The sequence below is a fragment of the Papio anubis genome, chromosome X (assembly GCF_008728515.1).
Source record: "Papio anubis isolate 15944 chromosome X, Panubis1.0, whole genome shotgun sequence".
NCBI classification, from domain to species: Eukaryota; Metazoa; Chordata; class Mammalia; order Primates; family Cercopithecidae; genus Papio; species Papio anubis.
Window position 1 is genome coordinate 18,280,270 of NC_044996.1, and position 20,324 is coordinate 18,300,593.

General features: G+C 42.9%; 1 protein-coding gene across 1 annotated transcript; it reads right to left on the reverse strand.

Moving 5' to 3' along the window:
- Positions 1-2,294: 2,294 nt before the first annotated feature.
- Positions 2,295-20,226, reverse strand: VGLL1 (vestigial like family member 1). The gene is made up of 4 exons (XM_021932723.2): positions 19,979-20,226; positions 6,697-7,116; positions 4,893-4,946; positions 2,295-2,651 (listed from the first exon to the last, which is right to left on the reverse strand). The coding sequence occupies exons 1-4, from the start codon at positions 20,190-20,192 to the stop codon at positions 2,563-2,565; spliced, it is 777 nt and encodes a 258-aa protein (XP_021788415.1). The 5' UTR covers positions 20,193-20,226; the 3' UTR covers positions 2,295-2,562.
- Positions 20,227-20,324: the final 98 nt, after the last annotated feature.

A 20,324-nucleotide genomic window follows, 5' to 3' on the forward strand; every position in this document is an offset into this window, starting at 1 on the left:
TGGGAGGGATTGCATTGGGAGTTATACCTGATGTAAATGACGAGTTGATGGGTGCAGCAGACTAACATGGCACAAGTATACATATGTAACAAACCTGCATGTTATGCACATGTACCCTACAACTTAAAGTATAATAATAATAAATAAATTTAAAAAAAAAAAAAAAAATCAAAACAATTGAACTCATGGAGTCAGAGAATAGAAGGATGGTTACCAGAGCCTGGGAAGGATAGTGGAGAGTTGGTGGTGGGTGGGAGGGAATGGGGATGGTTAATGAGTACACAAAATAGTTAGAAAGAATGAGAAAAACCCAGTATTTGCTAGCACAACAAGGTGACTATAGTCAAAAATAATTTAACATAACTAAAAGAGTGTAATAGGATTGTTTGTAACACAAAGGAGAAATGCTTGACGTAATGGATACCCCATTTACCCTAATGTTATTATTATGCATTGCATGCCTGTATCAAAATATCTCATGTAACCCATAAATATATACATCCACTATGTGCCCACAACAAATAAAAATAAAAATAGTGATAAAACTGTAATCCTTATGAGAATGCTGTAGCCTAGTTCATTTCTATAATCACTAATCCATAAAAATTCATAGTAACATGCTATTTTAAAATCTTACACATTAAAAGAATTGAAAGAAACCATTGTATACACAAATGGGTTACAAAATTATTTTCAATTAATTACGTTAAGCTAGGGAAATAATTAGGGAAAGGTCAATGTTTATTGTTTACATAGGAGAAAAATAACTTATATTCTAGTTAGCATTTATTTGTGGAGGAGTGATTTTATTTTCGGTGTTGTACGTGATGATTGATTTATAGAATGGAAATGTTCTTAAACACAAGTCTCAATTGGATCTGCAAACAACAGTCTTAGCTGAGATTTTTAAAAGATAATCTTTGCTAACAGAAAAAGGGAATTGCCTCCTTTTTACTTTTTCAGAGACAGGCATCATTTGAGTGTGTGAGTTTCCAGTCCATTTGAAGCAGTTTCAATTCTTCCAGATTGTAAAGTCAGGAATGCGTGCGTGTTGGGGGTGTGATAGGAGGAGGCTATGGAGGTCAGAGGCAGCTGCTAAGTCAAAGCCACCAATCAGGCCACTTGTAAATTTCTCAAAACGATAGAGAAAGATGTGAATGAGGTTTATGGGCTCTAGCCCTATGGGGCCCTGACTTTCCACAGTTTCAAGGCTTTGATTGACCTGGTGGAAAAAAAAATCCCACCTCCCCTACTCTCTGCCCAAGTTAGCATCTCACAAGATTATCAACTAGCATGTAGATGAAGCCACACAGAAAACACATAGAGGTCAATTACCCCACCTTTGTGTGTAAAGGGTGGTATACACCTTGTATGCAAAAGGAGGGAGTATTTTTTTAATTGCAAGAGTAAAATGCCAAAGTGAGACAAAGAAATAATTTTCCTGTTAGCTCTTTGTAAGTAAGGTGGGAAAGGAAAAACAAGATAGATATGAAAAGCCAGAAATCTGAGTCTGTGGTTAGTATCAGTTGACGTGAGCAGGAATTTACCTGCTTATATCAGAGAAGCGACCATTTGTCTCTTAGGAACAGGGAGTCTTTTCTTTCCTCTTTATTAAAGTAGAAAAATTGTTACTGCTTTCAGTTTTATTCAAGAGAGAGCTTCCAGAGGTTTGCAGGGAAATGTTATCAGATCACCCAACCTACATAATATGCCAACTCTATTGGAATCATTTTTTCTTTTCCCTAAACTGTATGTTAAGAGTTCACTTCTGATGGTATTATCTTCTAACACAGATGAATCTTTCTAGAGTCAGCCAAGATAAACACACACTTCTATAATTATGTGCTACAAGTACTCTAGAATCAGCCTCTACCCTGAATTTTTCCAGCCATCACCTAAAGAAGAACATGGATTTTGAAAGTAAATAACTTTGAAAGAAAATGTACTCCTTAAGCCTTTTTTCCTCTTACTGAATCTAGGAAACATATGTAATACACTGGAAGATTTGTTCTCTTTATTTATATAGCAGATGGGAGGGGAAAATATCTAAGAGCCATCCTGATATTAACTTAATATCCTGATATTAAATATTGCAGTGGTGAGAAAAGAGCACTGAGTTCAGAGGCCTGGATTTCAGTGTTGGCTCTGCTACTGGCCATGTGATCTTAGGCAGGTCATTTAGCTTCTCTAAGCCTCAGTGTCCACGTATATTAAATGAAGATAATAATACCAATATTAGGGTTGCTGGAAAATTTGAATGAAATGACGGATGTGAAAGAAATTAGAACCCAGAATAGCACCATCCAAAAAAGTACAGTTTTATTATTATTCATCAGCTGAGCTGTTACACAGGAGCAAGCAGGGTGTGGCTGGGGAACATTGATAGCGGGGGCTTCTGGGATTTTCACAGGGCAAGTACTGAGCTCATACTAAACACGAAGCTGTTTAACAGATTGGGGAGGCAAGTGGGTTTGAGCAGCTTTCATTTTTATCTGGAACAATCTGCAGGGATGTCCTGCTGCCGTGTCTTAGACCAAGTGTTGTCTTTCTCCTCCAACTTGACTAAAGATGCTGCAGGTATCGATGTGGGTGGCCCCAGTGGTTTGGTGGTGTAAGCGAGTATTTCCCAGGTGTCTCTAACTCTGAAAGAGCTAAAGGAGAAGTTACATAGTTAATGAAAGCCAGTTAGGCCCCTATGGAAGGCTGTGAGTCTCCTCCAGGGTGCAGATGAACACCTGTGGGATGTCAGATACCAGAGTCCTCAACCTCAGAGGAAGGGAAGGCAGAAACTCATGGAACTGCATCCAAAAAATGCTCTGGATGCAGAATAAGTTCTGTTCCAGCCACAGGCCCAACTTGTGATGAGCAGTTTACATATTTTTCTTTGCTCTTTTGCTTGCTTTCTGAGCCTTCTGCATCCCCCTTCCTTTATTTTAGGATAGTACCCTTGCCCCAGATAGACAGTGAACTCATTTGTGGTAAAATAATCTCACCAGTGACTAATTTTCACTGTTGTACACTTCATTTAACTTGGAATTGTTTTTGATAATTTTATGACACTGTGAGAGCAAAGAGATAATACTGCATCTGCCACTTGCTGCTGTGACTTAAGGTAAGTCCTTTCACCTTTTTGAGATCCAGTTTCCTCATCTATAAAATGGGGATATTCATTCATTCAATCACTATTTGCTGAATATCAGTTGAGTAAAGCACCTAGGACATATTCATATACACCTCACAAGGTCATGGTGGGGACTAAGCAAGATGGAGTATGTGGTATGTGGCTCATGGTCAACACCCAGTACATGTTGTTGTTGCTGTTAGTTTTAGTCTATGAACAATTTTAAGCATCAAGTTATCAGTAATTCTGAGACTCACAATAAATAAATGTAGAAACTATTAACAAGTACTCAAGAAACACCACAGTCCTTGCCTTTCATAAGTTAGGAGGCCAGCAGAGCTCATTTCCTTGGGCAGGGACTTACGTGATGTCTGCCTTGGCCATGCTAAGGCTTTTGAACCAGCTCTAAATGAATCTCCTCACGGAGGCATGGCCAATGAATCACCAGGGTTGGTTTTTGTTTTGTTTGTTTGTCTCTTACACAAGGGCATCAAACACAATAATTTTTACTACATTGGAATAATTTTTACTGCATTACTACATTTTCTTACCGTTTCCTTGTTAAATGCTCTTTTATTGTTTCCAGCATTCACTCATTCATTTATTCAACAAATTTGTATACGTCTGTGCCAGGTGCTAGGGATACAGTGGTATACCTCTCAAAGTCTCTGTCCTCATGGGGTTGACATTCTAGTGGGGTCTATAGATTGCCCTCACCCCTACTTCACACCAGACTGTCAAATGCCTGAGATCAGGGGTTGTGGTAGTGGCTTTTCCTTTGGATCCTCTCTATTTTTATATTTTATGGAGATGGGGGTCTTGCTATGTTGCCCAGGCTGGTCTCTAACTCCTGGGCTCAAGTGGTCCTCTCGTCTTGGCCTCACAAAGTGCTGGGATTACATGTGTGAGGCACCACATCCAGCTTGAGTCCTCTCTTAAACACAGCACACAGAGCACAGCTTGGGGCACACAGGATGCCCTCCAAAAAAGACTTCTTGATGGTTTAATGTATGCCAATGCTTAGAATAATGTGCCAGCCATTATTCTAAGCATTGGTATACATTATTTCATTTACTCCTCACACCTCACCCTATGAGGTGGGCACTATTTTATGCTTATTTGACAAATGAAGCAACTGAGGCATGAAGCGGTTAAGACATGTGACCAGGTTCCTGAAGCAAGTAAATAATAAAGCTGACATTTGAACCCTGAACCCAGGTCATGAAGATCCTCATGTCATTCCACCCAGATTGTCCTCTTTTGTAAGTTCCTACTGACACCACTTTCAAATTGAGTGTGGAGCTCAGAGTCCTGCCCTCACGCCTCAGTTGACATTTTCCCTGACTGCAGAGTTCTGGGATGGCCCTGTGTACTAGGCTGACAACTGAACATCTGGGACACAGCAAGCAAATCCTCATCCTCATGAATTTCTTAATTTTTCTGAGTCACCTTGGCTACTTCAGTTAAGTCCAGCTCAGGTTAAAAAAAAAAAAGAAAGAAAGAAAGAAAAGAAAAAAGAAACTAAGGGCAGTTACTTCTATAGCAAAATAAAATTTTACAAGATAAGAAGCGCATACACTCTTTTTTGAGGCTAAAATGAAACAAATTCTATCTATGAAAATACTGAGTGATAGAAATAAGGCTCCCGTCCATTACCGAAGACTCTGGGTTTTACACTATCAGTGTCTCCAGTAGTAGACAGAAGCCTTATTCCTCAAGTTCGTTCTCAGGATACAGACACACACCATCAAAGGCTGGACCAGATACCTACTTTCATTTGGAAGGCTGGTACTGGCAGATCCACGAGACACATACAGTTTCTTATCTAGAAAAGAAGAAAAAAACATTATTGGAACTGAAATTTCTAGGACTAGGTTAGAAAGTGCCCAGTAGCATCCCAGGGGCCTCACATTGCCTGGTCCTAAGTTTATGAATATCTGGCATATTCTCTCTTATCAGATGCTACAAAAACAGAGAAGCTTCTGTTTTTAAGGTCCACCATCTTCCAAGGCAGTGTTCCTGATTAAGGGTCACTGACTTCCTCAACAGATCCTGGACTGCCAGTCACCAATTAATACAACTGATGTCAACATGAGTAGAGCATGAAGACTTTGGTGATAACCATTTGTTGGTGAACGTGTCTTGAGATTTCAGGAATAGGACAATTGCCTGCATTATAGTTTCACCATGATGTGCCTGGCTTACAGTAGATGCTCACTAAATATTTGCTGAATCGGATTTGAACTGTAAAGAGTTGCTATGTTTGGAAGGTGATGATTTCAGCCATCTGTGTTCTAACCAACTGTTGAAACAGGGCTCTGCTGTGTGTATGCACAGCATATACACAAGCACAGTTGGCCTAATTTTCCCTGTGAATCCAGTAGGAAAGGACTTTTGAAAAAGAGTAGAGGGGTAGGAAATTTCACAGGTTTCCCAAGCATGACACTTCTATGATTTACTCCTTAAGTACATTCCTAATCAAATTCTGGAAATGACAGAGTGGTATTTTAATGGGAAATTTGTTTGCCACATTAGAATAGAACACAGTGCCTGACTTAGGTAGGCTATGCTGAACAGGCCCTTTGTTTGCTATATACTTAGTTCAGTATAAAGACAGCTTCTAGTAATTTCTTTCAGGCATGGAACACTAGAACCACACTATGTATGGACAAGGAAGCTGCAAAAGAAAATTCGTCCAGAGTACAGAATGACAGAGGTTGCAGACTTGGTTCCATGAAACTATAAAATATATATATTTATAACTGTTTCATATGAAAGGCAAATCTTGCAACAGAGTAGGTTGATTTTTTGGTGGAAGTATAATTAATGCCAATTCTTCCCCGTTCTTTTACAAAGAAGGGAGTCTTGTTTTCTGATGGATATTTTGCATCTGGTAGGCGCTAATTAAATATTTGCTGGGTGAATGAGTGAATGAAAAAGTGAGTGAGCCTTAAGGGTGTTTTTAGTTCAGGGGAGGGGTGGTGGTCAGGGAGTAGGAACTCAAGGGATACCAAGCAGGAGGATCCCAGAGTGCAGGAGCAAGCTGAGGACAGCCAGGCACTGTTAGGTCTCCAAGCAGCAATGAGGCTGCCTCTACAGTCGCTTTGAATTTTAATGTGTGCAGCAGATGGTTGGTATAGCTTGCCCTTGTTGTTTGCCTGGAGCCTGACATCACTGCAAGTTGCCAACCTGTTTGGAGGCTACAAGGTACGTCACAGAGTTCTGTTTTGCAAATGGCTTATTTAATTGCTCCCAATGAGGTAAACATAGGACCCTACGATATTAGACAGCAGCCCATCATTTTTCTAAGGTAAGGCCAAGTTGACGGGCTAGGGTGAGTACTTCGGGCCAAGTCCATCTGGCTAGCTATCTATGTAACCCTTTAGCTATTAAACTGTGAATGTCAATGAAGCCTAGTGAAGATATATGGAACATTTAAGCAGAACATTCCATCCCTCAGCAGCCCTATGTCCAGAGTGGCAGCAATTAGTCTTGGCACCTGATCTCATGCCAACTCACTCTCAACCACAACCAATCAGGGGCACCCCTCCAAGTATCTGTAGGCATTTCCTTACAGTGAACTGAGCCGGGAGGCATGTTGAAGAGCAACCCTGTGCTTCCAGCTGCCTGGCCAGGGTTGCCATTCTCCCTGGCGACAGGTTCCTGAGGACGGGCTAGGCATCTGTCTTGCTGGAGGAGACTTAGGAGAGGCTCACGTTTCCCATCAGGCTGGGGCTCTGGAACCAGGTGCCGAGCAGGGAAAGCATGAGAGTAGCCAGGCTCTAAGGAGCTGGTGCCGGCCAGGGAGGAGAAATGCCACAGCTCCCCAGGCCGAACAGAGGCCCTCCTAGCCAGGGATGGTGAGAACTGATTCACAGCCATGGGACTAGGCACATGCAAGTTGCAGTTGGCGGCACGGTTTGTGACAGGTACTTCTGGCTGTGGCTTTGTCCACGGAGAAGAGTAACGCCACTGATTTGGAGACATGCTGTCATCTGAGAAGGAAAGATTTAGAAGACATGTTAGGTGTTTATTGTTTTCAAAATGGATGTAGATTTTTTTTAAATAAATACTCTATTTATTTTTAACTTGAAGGAAATAAGAAAAGCTAAAATAAAATCATCCTAATGATAATATCCAGAAACAGCCATTATCCTCCGTAGGTGTACTGTTTCTAGGACTGGTTTCTATTCATGTATGCATTGTTTTCTCAACATATATTGTTATTCAAGCCATTTTTGTTTCATTAAAATATCATGAAAAGCCTCCTATAGAAATGAATAGGCCAGGCATTGTGGCTCATGCCTGTAATCCCAGCTCTTTGGGAGGCTGAGGTGGGCGGATCACTTGAAGCCAGGAGTTCAAGACCAGCCTGGCCAATATGGTGAAACTACAACTCTACTAAAAATACAAAACTTAGCTGGGTGTGGTAGTGCACACCTGTAGTCCCAGCTACTTGGGAGACTAAGGCAGGAGAGTTGCTGGTGCCCAGGAGGCAGATGCTGCAGTGAGCCGAGATTGCACCACTGTACTCCAGTCTGGGCAACAGAGTGAGACTCAGTAAGAAAGAAAAAAAGAAAAAGAGAGAAAGAAAGAGAGAGAGAGAGAGAGAAAGAAAGAAAGAAAGAAAGAAAGAAAGAAAGAAAGAAAGAAAGAAAGAAAGAAAGAAAGAAAGAAAGAAAGAAAGAAAAGAAGGGAAAGAAGGGAAAGAAAGGAAAGAAAGGAAGAGACAGAGAGAAAGAAAGAAAAGAAAGAAAGAGAAAGAAGGGAGGGAGGGAAAGAAGGAAGGAAGGAAGGAAGGAAGGAAGAAGGGCCAAACCCCAGCTTTTTAAAGTGCTGTACAGTAAGTAGTCCATGGTAAAGCAGTAATATAACTAACAAATGTCATATTTGTGCACTGCTTGGTTATTTCCATTGTTTTCTATTATGTTAACAGCATTACAATGAGCATCTTTGTATAGATACCTTTGCTCCCGGATCCAATTCGCTCCTTAAGGATACTTTTCTAGAAGTAAACGTGCTTGATTTGTGTTTGGTTGCTGCTATCATCTAGCTTTATTTTATAGCTGGTGTTTTAAATACACCAAATAGGGGGACTCCACAGAACTGTGCTGGTCACTCACACAACTCTAGGAGTTAAAACCACATTTTCCAGAGTAATATGAGGCACAGGGATGTTAAGAGACTGAGCCAAGGTAGCAAAAACAGATTAGCCAAGTAGGGAAGTGAGCTGGAGCGATAAGTAATGGGGAGGGAAGTAGTTGCTTGGACCTCATTTTGCAAAAGCAGAATTCTGAGGGTCAAGAGGTGACTTAGTTTCTTCTTGCAAAGTTCATGTGGATTGGTTAAGAGGGATGGAGTGTCCTTTGGTTCCATACACACTATTCTTATTGTGCCTATAATAGCCGCCGAATCTGAGATCTCAAATGTCCAGGATAGCTCAGGACAAGGATGAATGTTTTCCCCATTCTCAACACCTACTCAGGCAAGAAGGGAGGAGGGAAAGAGCTCTTCCAGACAGTTCTTAAACCCTGGAGCCTATCATCTATCCAAGATAATGGAGAGAGGGTGGGTGTGGAGACAAAGGAAGATTGGCCAGCTGGAGAGGCTGTCTGGGACACTGGTCCTATTTCCCATACAAACCTCTCCTAGCTCTCTTGAATGTTTAGTTTGAATGGATTGTGTACAAGATAAAAAATTCTGAGAGGCCTGCACAGTGTTACTGGAGTGCCATCACTCAGTGTAACACAAAGGATAGGAACAGAAGTCCAAGTCCTCACGGCACAGACATTCTCCCCAACATCTCACACCATTCACAGTGAGTGATGGGGGATGGTTGGCCCTTCTTATGAAACCAAAGGCAAGACAATATATTAAGATTTGTTTTGGTGAGGGTGAATGCTACTTCTGAAAATTGGTATCTCCAGGCCAGAAGCAATTCAGTGCACAAAGAGAGTGATTAAGCTAATTTGGTGTAATCACAGTCTGTGTTTCATATTGAATGAGGGTACTTCATGTCCTAAGCACAAATTAGAAACAAAGCGTAGCCCCTGACAACTAGGTAGTTTCCATCTGAACAGGCCTTACAGATCTCATACATATGACTTAGGGGCTGAATGCTTGAAATGTGGAAAGCAGAGCCCCAGAATGTTTTGACTATTTCCCTTAACTGCTTCCTTTCTAGAATTCTCTGAAATGTTAAGGGAAGTGGGTTGGTGTGCCACAGTCCAAAGTCCTATATGGTCACTGGGTGCCCCAGAGCACAGTTTGGATGGGAGCTTGTGGGCATGCACCGGGTGTCTTAACCCCAAGTTCACAGTGACCCATCAGAGGGCCTTGGGTGGCCTGGGGAAACCCATCATTCCAGATTAGTCTTGGAAGTCAGTGGCCCACGGAGTGGAGACCCTGGATTTGAGTGGGCCTCTCTTTCTCGGGCCTCTTGGGCCAACTGCTCCAGCAGCCACTCCCACCTACCCTGTGGATGGGTAAAGTCCTCTTAAACTACAAACGTGCACTGACTCAAGGCTGCTGCTGCTACTAGAAGTGACCCTGGTGACTTTTTTTAATCCATGTGCTCCCTATTAGTTACCTCTAGAAGTGAGAGAGGGAGCCCCAGGGCAGAATTTGCTGCCTTCGCAAACCCCTGACCACACGAATGAGTGGAGAGCAGCTGAGCAACACCCTGACGCAGGGATACATGGGGCAGGCTAGGATTTTTCTTTCAGCAGGAATACAAATGGCTTCCACTCCACTTACTTCAACCCTGGGCATCTAGACCCTACCTCTTAGTCCCATTCATCCCTCTAGAATTCCTGATGCTGTTGATCCTGAGACAAGACCTATCCAGAGAGAGCTGGTCTCCATTTCCTACACTGCCCTTTTTGGGTGAAACTGGCAGGCCATTCCCCCTGCCTTCCAAGCATACCCAGAGGCACCACACATTTCCACCCATATACACTTTTGGGATCTCCAGAACACTCTAGAAAACATCTTCAGGCATTTATGAATTTGCCTCCATTCCAGAGTACCTTCCCTCCACTTTGTCCTTGCATGGAGGCCCTGGCTTCCTATTCCAGATTAGTTTTTCAACATACAAACTTAAATGTCGCCCTTTCAGAAAGGCCTTCCCTCAACCTCCAATCTAAAGTTTGTGACCCTGTTACTTTCTGTGACTGCACCCTATTTCCTTCATGGCAGTAATATAGTAATTTATTTATTTCTTAATTCTTACATTCATTCATTCACTATTGGTCTTCTTTATCATTTAGTAAGCTTGGCAAGAGCTGAGATTATTTCTCTTTTGTTCACCACTATGTCCCCAAGAACTTGCACAGTGCCTAGCACATAGTGGCCCTGAAAAAGTATTATTCTAATGAGTGCACACGCATGTTTACACACAAACACACATATATATGCACAATTGCAAACATGTACACACTCATAAACACAAACATGCACACACACACACACACACACCCCACACACCCCCTTCCCCACTGAACCTTTCTAAATCGAAGAGAGCAGGATGAAAGTGGTTAAAAGCACAGACTTTGAAGTCGGAGAGGCTTGGAATCCAATCCCAGATCTGCCACTTCCTAGCTGTGTGACACTGAGCAAGTCCCTTCCCACCTCTGAGACTGTTATGAGATTGAATGAGACAATCCACGTAAAAGGTTTAGCACAGTACCTGGTACACATTTGGCACTCAATAAGTGGTAGCTGTTGCTGCTGTTATTATTAATCATTTCAGTTTAGAAACCCACTCTGGGTTTCTTTACTGGTTTGCAACACTCAGCATAATCAACATGAAAAAAAGCAAGACGGTCATTATTGTATGAGGCCTGAGAATCCTCCCTGCCAACAGTCACCTAGTGCTGGAGAAGGGAGGGGCAGAAAGGACTGAGCCAAGGGGCCCATAACAGCAGCAGAGGCAGCAGCAGCACTTCAGGGCCGGTTTGGAGGCTGGAGCAGATACTGGTTATAAAAGAGGGATTTCAGAAGTCTTTGCTCAGTCTGTGGCCATTCCCAGGGAATAACACATCAGAGATGGGCAGGAACAATTTGTAAATATAGAATAGTTTTTGTTTATTGAGTACGCACTGTGGGCCAGGCACTTTACTTAGCACTCTGCATACATGATCTCACGTGATCGCCACAGCAACCCAGATGAGAAAATCGAGACCCAGAATGGTTAAAGTGACTTGTCTAAGGCCACACAGCTAGCAAATGGTAGAGGTGTCTGATTCCAAACCTCATGCTCCTACCAACTATGCCTCCCCAATATTGCAAAGAATGCAATGAGCTGGGTACTTTCACATATTCCTTGGGTTGGAGGTCTGGCAGATTGGCATAACACTTCTAGGAGGAAATTTGTCGGTATATATCAAAACCCTAAAATTTTTGTATACTCTTTGACCCAAGCATTCCACTTGTAGCAATTTATTTTAAGGATATAGTCAATGATGCATGTAAAAATGAACCTACAAGGATGTTCAAAGTGATTTGTATAATATAGCGAAAAATTAGCAACAACCTAAATATTCAAAAATTTTAATAAATTTGGTACATCTATAAAACGATACTCTTGAACCATTAAAATGATGTTGTAGTAGAACATTTAATGGCATGGAGAAGTGGATATGACATTGTTGAATTTTTTTAAAAAGCAAGTTACAACCCATTATGTGCAAAATGATGTCATGTTGTAAAAATTAGTACACGTACATGGATGCACATGTGGTTTTTGTTTCCTGAATGCTTATCTATGTTTTCTAAATTTCCAAAAATGAGTATATTTTGTATATTTTATGTTTGTAAATAGTAAAAATTATGTTTTAAGCAAAAACTTAAACCACTTGACCCATGAAGCGCCCAAAACACAAGTCACAGCTGTGAATGACTAATCCATGATTGCCTGATTTCCTTCTGTCTATCCTTTCTTCTTTCCTTCCTTCTCTTCTCCCTCTTTCTGTATCTTTTAATGCAAATTCTGCGGGTTTTTTTTTTTTTTTTTGACAGGGTCTCACTGTCTCCCAGGTTGGAGTGTACTGACAAGATCATAGCTCACTGCAGCCTCAGTTTCCCCAGGCTCAAGCGATCCTCCTGCCTTGGCCTCAGCCTCCTGAGTAGCTGGAAATACAGGTGTGAGCCACCACACCTATACAATTTTTAAATTTTTTTATAGAGACGGGGTCTCTCTGTGTTGCCCAGGCTGGTTTTGAATGCCTGGCCCTCCCAAAGTGCTGGGATTACAGGGGTGAGCCACCACGCGTGGGCTACAAATCTCATCTTATGATGAAGTTGAAACCAAGAGTCCTCTGAACACATGCACATTTTGCACTATGAAAGTCCAACCTTTGACCTGCATGATCTGTATACATTGACTTTCCCTCTCTGCTCTCTTTGCTGGTGGCACTTGCACTTCATTCATTCACCCCCAGGCACAAAAAGCATATTGTTTGCATTAACTGAGGTCAAAATAACACCGGAGGTGGAAGGACAGCTTCAAGGAGATTGTCCTGTTCCAGGGCACCAGGGGGGCCTCTCAGTTCCTCCCCCTCTTTCAGAGCTGCCTCCCTAGGGTACCTAGTCTTTGGATGAATATCCAGGTTCCTTTTCCCAACTGAAAATAGAGATCAAATACAGAATATGAGCTAGTATTTGAAATATTGAGTGGCTAAGATCTGAAATCAATTCCATCTGCCGGCAAATACTATAGACTCCCCATATTAGCTGTGAGATCTTGGGCGAGTCACTTGACTGTCTGAGCCTCAGTTTCCTCATCAGGAAAATGGACATAGAGTTAACCAGTAGAGTTGGTGTGAAGATTCAATGAGATAATCCACGTGACAGACCCTAGCAACAGACAGTGTTCAAAAAGTGTTAGCCATTATACACATTATTAGCGATAGTCCTTATAGGTATTAAATCCTCTTGCTGGGGCATTGTCAGAGTGTACAAAGGCAAGAAAATGGGGTAGTCAAGAGACTGACTCTGGAGATTGATGGACTTGGGTTTCAATCTTTATCACTCACTGGCTGTGTGACCTATCTCTAGGCACTTACCTTCTCTGGGCTGCAGTTTCCTGCTCTGTAAAATAAGGATAATAATATCCATTGCAAAACGGATTTGTGAAGCACAACCAACATGCAGAAAAATGCACAAATGGAAGTGTGCAGCTGGGGGAATTTTCATAAACTGGGTAATGAGCACCCAGCTAGAGTAACAGAACCTGACTACCACCCCAGAAGCACACTGTACCCCCTTTCAGTCACAACACCCCCAAAAGGTAACCATATCCTGTGTTCTAACACCATAGGTTCAATTTGCTTGTCTTTGCACTTTATAAATCACAGTAGATTTTGTGGACTGAAGTAAAATGCACTAATTTTAGTGTGGTGTCTGGTATTTGCTGGGAGCTCCATGTATGTTTGTGCAGATAGATTCCTTTTCCTTACGAGAATGGAAGACAGGAAACTGTCAATATTCACAAGGGCCATAAACAACTAGCATGACTATTTCTCACATAGATATTTACACTTCTTTTTTTTTAAGCCAGCATTTCTTCCCTACCCTCACTGATTATAGCAGATGGGAGGGGAGAGAGAAGGAGGCTGGATCCTTTGAGACTGGCTATAAAAGACCTCTGAGTGCCCACGTATATACCCTCTCACCTTCTCTCAGCAGCCCTGGAGCAATGTTGCCAGGCCTGAGGCTGGCCTCAGGACTGGGGCTGGGGACAGGACAGAAAGAACACAGGGTAGCATACGTACCAGGACCATGCCCCCTACAAACTATAGTTACTGAAGCTTCTCTAGTTACTGATTCTAAAATTCCCAATGTCCTTTTAATAGGGAGATAATTCAAAGATACCTTCAATTTGTGTTTTCTTTTTTGAAGTACAGCCAGTATAAATTATACATAAGTAAACAAAAACATAACATTGATTGGCGAAGAGAAGCTAGGAAATTCGACGGCATTTCCTAGCCACACGGGTCTCTGTGTTTGGGCTTTGCACATTTGGCTCAACAGACAGCCCTTAGAATGTGGGCGAGTTGGCCATGGGAGCCCATGAATGGGAGCCTGTTCTCTTTGGAATGGCCTAGCTGGGCTGGACGGCCTGGTGCTGGCCTGTAGGGGTTGAGAGGATACTAACAGTCAGTAATGAAAGGCCACTTGAAAGATTTCCCACCATTTTCAAAGCCATATGTATGTCATATAACACCTCCAGTGAGAACCTCTGTGGGACTGGAAGCCTTTCTTTTTTTTTTTTTTTTTGAGACGGAGTCTCGCGCTGTGTCACCCAGGCTGGAGTGCAGTGGCGCGATCTCGGCTCACTGCAAGCTCCGCCTCCCAGGTTCAGGCCATTCTCCTGCCTCAGCCTCCGAGTAGCTGGGACTACAGGCGCCCGCCACCACGCCCGGCTAGTTTTTTGTATTTTTAGTAGAGACGGGGTTTCACCATGTTAGCCAGGATGGTCTCGATCTCCTGACCTCGTGATCCGCCCGCCTCGGCCTCCCAAAGTGCTGGGATTACAGGCTTGAGCCACCGCGCCCGGCCTGGAAGCCTTTCATGGGGTCCTCCCCTGAGGCAGCAGAGCTTATGAGAAACTTGACTCCTAGTGGTGATAAGAGAGGCTTTGAGGGAGGCAGTTTTTCCTTCATTTGCTCAATCAGTGGACAAATATTTGCCTAGCCCACACCACACTCTGTGAGGGAGACAACATCTCCAGTCAAGGGATTTGTGGGGTTCTTATAGGGAAAATGTAACAACCAAGAAGGAAGATGGAGAAGCAAGCCACCTCTCTATCTGGCCTGTGAAGGCTGGCTAGGGCAAGAAACAGGGCCATGCCCAACTTCCCTTAGCGGGCAGGGGCTTCACAGAAGGATACAAGGTGAAGTCAGAAGGCACAGGAAACTCTACGGCAGCCATGCAACAGAACCCCCTGAAAACCTGGAGGCTTATGGGAGAGGCCTGCTGCTCTGTGAACCTGGTGTTTTGAACACAGGTCCTCATATCTATCTTAGTTTTTCAAAAACTCAACTCAAGCCTTGGACTACATTACACTTACTATGTGCCACTTGACATGCATTATCTCCTTGACTCCTTGCAAGCACTGTCCTATAATTCAATAATATTCCATTTTAGAGATGAGGAAACTGAGGCACAGAGAGGTAAAGTGATATGTCTGGAGATCACACTGTTAGCAAGTGATGGAGCTGGCTTGGGCCCACGCTGAGTGATTCTAAAGCTGTATACCACACCATATCCCCTCTCTACGGTGACTCCCATCTGTAGGATCAACACTTTGTGATCAAAATCATAATTTCATTCGTTCAAGCCGTATGTATTGAGCGCCTCCATGTGTCAGGCATTGTACTAGGTACTTACAAAGCAGCAGTTAACAGATTGACTCCCTACTGCCACGGAGCTCAGAGGGTAAGGGGAGAGAGGAGTCGAGAAAAGAAATACAACATATAATGTGTATTTATATATATTTCTTCTTAGCATTTGTCAAGTGACAAATGCTAAGAAGAAAAATGAAGCAGGGTAAGAAGACAGACATGAGACGGTGGGGGCTTTCATTTTTTAAATAGATTGCTCAGACAAGGATTGTTTGAAGTGGTGACATCCAGGTGGAGACTTGAATGGAGAAAGGTGAAGCCATGCAGGTATCTGGGGAAAGAGCATTCCAGGGATAGGAGAGACCATGTGCAAAGGGCAGGCCTGAGGCAGGATTGTCGCTGGCATAGTTTATGAATACCAAGGAGCCTCGACTGGAGCGGGTGAGGCAGAAAGTGGTAAGATATGAGATCAGAAAGACAACGGGGGCCCAGATGAGGCAGGGCCCCATTATAGACTTTGGATATGATTTCAAGTGACATGGGAAGCTGTCAGAGGGTTTTAAACAGAAGAGTGCTAGGGTGTGACTTTCATTTTAATGCTACCATTCTGACTGCCCTCCTAAGAATAGACTGAAGGAGAGGAAAGGAAGAAGCAGTGAGACCAATTAGGAGGGGACTGCAGCAATTCAGTGGGGGGCGATGATAGCTTCTAGGACCCAGGTGATAGCGGAGGTGAGGGGACGCGGTCAGATCTTGGATATTTTGAAGATAGAACTTACACAATTTCCAAAAGGATTGGATGTGGGGTGTGAGACAGAGAGGTGTTAAGCATGACTTCAAGGAATTGGAAGGATGGAGCTCCCATTTATTGAGATGGGAAAGACCGTGGGCAGAGCAGGTTGAGGGGGAAATTAAGAGTTTATTCAGTTTGGAAGCTATTTTGTTTGAGTTTCCTATTAGACATGTTAAGTGAAGATCAAGTAGGCAGTTAGAGAGGCAGGTCTGAAATCTATTCTGGGTTGCAGATATGCATTTGGAATTGATCAACATATAGATGGCATTTAGGACCAAGAGAGTAAGTATAGATAGAGAAAGGAGTTGTCTGGGACCTGAGTACTGGGGCCCTGAAATGTTTAGAAGTTGGAGAGAGAAGGACATATAGCAAAGGAGACTGAGAAGAAATAGTAACCAGGGAGGCAGGAAGAAAACCAAGAAAGCATAATGTTATGGGCTGACTGTAAGCGAAGTAGGTATTTTCAGGAGGAGAGAGCAATCTTCTGCAGCAAATGTTGTGATAGGTCAAATCAGATGAGGACAGATAGGGACCACTGGATTTGGAAAGTGGAGGTCATGGGGTAACCTTGATAAGAGCGATTTCAAGGAGTGATGAGGTTGAAAGCATGAGGGGAATGGAGTCTAGAGAGCATGGGAGGAAAGGACAGAGTACACATAAATACCACTTTTGAGTTTTGCTGCAAAATGAAGCAAAGAAATGGTGCAATAGGCCAAGAGCTGGTTTTATCCCAGCTTGGGTTTTACCAGGCAAGTAGAATAGAGGAAGTGAGACCATGGCTTGGTGGTGCTTACAAGGGAATGATTATAATGAATCCAAGCCAATGTGTTCAGAAATAAATCAGAGTCAAATAGCCAGTCAGTATACTTGCCTGTGTATTAACTGCCTGGGATTTTGATACTTTCAAGGAGCCAGTTAGATCTTCTGATTCCCACACACCACATTTCTCAGCTCTTACCACATGTCAATCCCCCATGTGAGTCAAGACCACGGTCATTCTTGCTCCTGCTGTGATTATTCAGCACACTCTTAGACATCACCTCCTCACTTCCCACCCACCCCCTCCTGCCCATTTTAACAGCAAGGTCCACATCATTTCCTTTAGTATCTGCTGCTACCTCCTGCCCTTCCACATGTTTATTTAACGCACAAGATTCTGTGAGAAAACCGCATTGATTGACTGCAAAAGTAATTTCTAAGAGAGAAGTAAATTCTGCAAAGATGAATACATCAGGTACACATCAACTCCCTCTCCAGTCCCAAAAAGCAAAGCCAGAATGATGGCATCTGGAAACAGGGGAGCTCTTTGCCTACAGGCAGAGGCCCCACTTGTCCACTTTACACAAAGGCCCTCACTTGGAGGTACATATGTCTTCCAATGGGAGCAAGTCATTCAACATGTGCAGTCAGCAACACCAATAAAGAGATCTTGAAATCCACCAGACCCTGATCTATTTGCTCACTTTTCAAAAAGGTAAAGGGATCCATTTTGAGTCACATCCAGCTGGCAAAGGTGACTTCTCCATTAGGCACAGGAGGTACAGTGCCTAGGGCCCATTAATAGTTTTAGGGGCCCACAAAAATGTTTTAAAATTGGAAGAAAAAATGAATATGACAATGATACTGAATATATTTAAAACACGAACCCAGCTTGGATTATATTCATCTTTATACCAATGCAGTCATAAAATGTAACTTTTAATGTTTTTGAGGAGGAAGGAGGTCCATGAAGACAAAAGTGTCCAGGGCCCATGAAAGTCATACTACAGCCCCTGCTAGTGTGATGTTTAAGGCTTCCTTCAAACCTGGGTATTTTGTTATGCACATTTTGACTTAGTTCTCTTCAAGTAACTGCTTTGAGATGTACGACTGTTTATTTCTTAACAATTACCAAATAGACACACCTGGCCCTGTGAAAGGTGGGAAAGGGATGTGGCAAGATTATTCATCTGCTTCCCTCTGGCCCCTGCCCTTGCTCACCAAACCATCCACTATTAGTTGAGAAGAGGCTGGGAGCACCTACATGGGACATGTGTTTTCTTTTCATGGATGCATTGGTGTTACTGCCGCATCAGGCCATAGTAATAATAATAGTGATAATAATACTAGCTGGGTGTGGTGGTTCACACCTGTAATACCAGCACTTTGGAAGGCTGAAGTGGGAGGATCGCTCGAGGTCAGGAATCTGAGACCTGCCTGGGCAACATAGCGAGATCCTGTCTCTACAAAAAAAAATTTTAAAAATTAGCTGGGTGTGGTGGCGCATACCTGTAATTCTAGCTATTTGCGAGGCTAAGGCGGGAAAATTTCATGAGCCCAGGCATTCATGGCTGCAGTGAGTTGTGATCACGCCACCACATTCCAGCCTGGGCAACAGAGTGAGAACCTGTCTCTAAAAAACAGAACAAGAAGAAAAATACTGATAATGATAACAGTAAATAGCTGTGGAGCTTCATTGTGTGCTGAGCAGTAAACCCAGCATTTAACATGACTGAGGAAATAATAAAATAGGTGAACTAATTTGATTAAACAGCACCCATTTTTACATTAAACTTCACTTTTTTTTTTCCAGTAGCTTTAATTTTTTTTTTTTCTTTTGAGACAGGGTCTTGCTTTGTCACTCTGGCTGGAGTACAGTTGTGCAATCATGGCCCACTGCAGCCTCAACCTCCCAGGCTCAAGTGATTCTCCTGCATCACCCTTCTTAGTAGCTGGAGATACAGGTATGAACCACCACACCTGAATAATTTCTTTAAATTTTTTTGTAGAGACAGGGTCTCACTATGTTGGCCAGGTTGGTCTCAAACTCCTGACCTCAAGCGATCCTCCTGCCTTGGCCTCCCAAAGTGCTGGAATTACAGGTGTGAACCATCACACTCAGCTAGCTTTGATTTCAAAACTTTTCAAAACCACCTGTCTACAACTGGGAACACTCCATTTATAGAAATAAATTATATAAAATGCAAATATTATCAACATTTAAAAACTATCGCAACATACTTCTGTTCTAATGGCTTATTCAGCAAGATTCTAATCTATGGTTTAGTATTTTATGGAAATTTCAAGGTTCTTTGTACCTAAAGTGCTCACAAATTTGCATATTTGTATGTTCATTTACTCATTCAACAAATCCTTTTTGGTTGTCCCATATATCACAGTCACTGTTTCTAGATGCTGGAAACACGATATTGAGCAAAATCTGCAATGGTCCTTGCCCTCACAGAACTTTCATTTAATGGAGGAGTATGCAATAGTCAAATAATTATACAGGTGTGAAAACTGCAACTGTGACAAGTGCTTAAAGAATGGCAGGAGAATCTGTAATAGGATATTTGAATGCTTGGGGGTGTGGGTGGTCAGGGAAAGCTGCCCTAAAGAAGTGATCTTAGGATGAATGTGGGTTAATTAGGAGAAGGGAAGGAAGAGTTTTGCAGAAAAGGAACAGTTTGTGCAAAGGCCAGAAAGAAATCAGAGCGAACATGAAGGACAGAAGGAAGCCGGTTTCTGGAGGACAGTGCTGGGGAGGTGAGGTTGGAGCAGTAGATGGCAGCCCCATTTTGACGTTAAACTTCTAGGAAGGGGTGTGGCTTCTCACTAGTCAGAGCAACTTGCCTTTAGCAAACATATATGTGTTCAAGTGTGTCAAGTACATTAAAGAACTGGTGTGTCCGTGGCAGCCTTGATAGGGAATCCCAACTTCCTCCCTCCCGACATGCTCACCGTTCTTCAGCATCACACTTTCACTCTGACTCGAGGGGGTCAGTTCCTGGGGGCTCTTGATATTGCTCAGAGCTCTGGAGAAGTGCTCATCCACAACACTGCTGATGTCCCCTTGGAAGTAGGTGAAAAGGACACACCGGGAATTCCATTCTGTCTTTATAGGCTTCTGCTTGCCTTTGGGCATCCGGATGTCAGTCTTCTTCATTTCTTCCATTGTGAGTGAGTGACACAGGTGATAGCTGTGGATCAAAGGCAAAATGTCACTGGCACTATTTTACCAAGTGGCTTGGCTGTGGTTTGGGTGAGCAGTATCCTCAGGGGCAAGCGATTTGCTCCCACCAAGTAC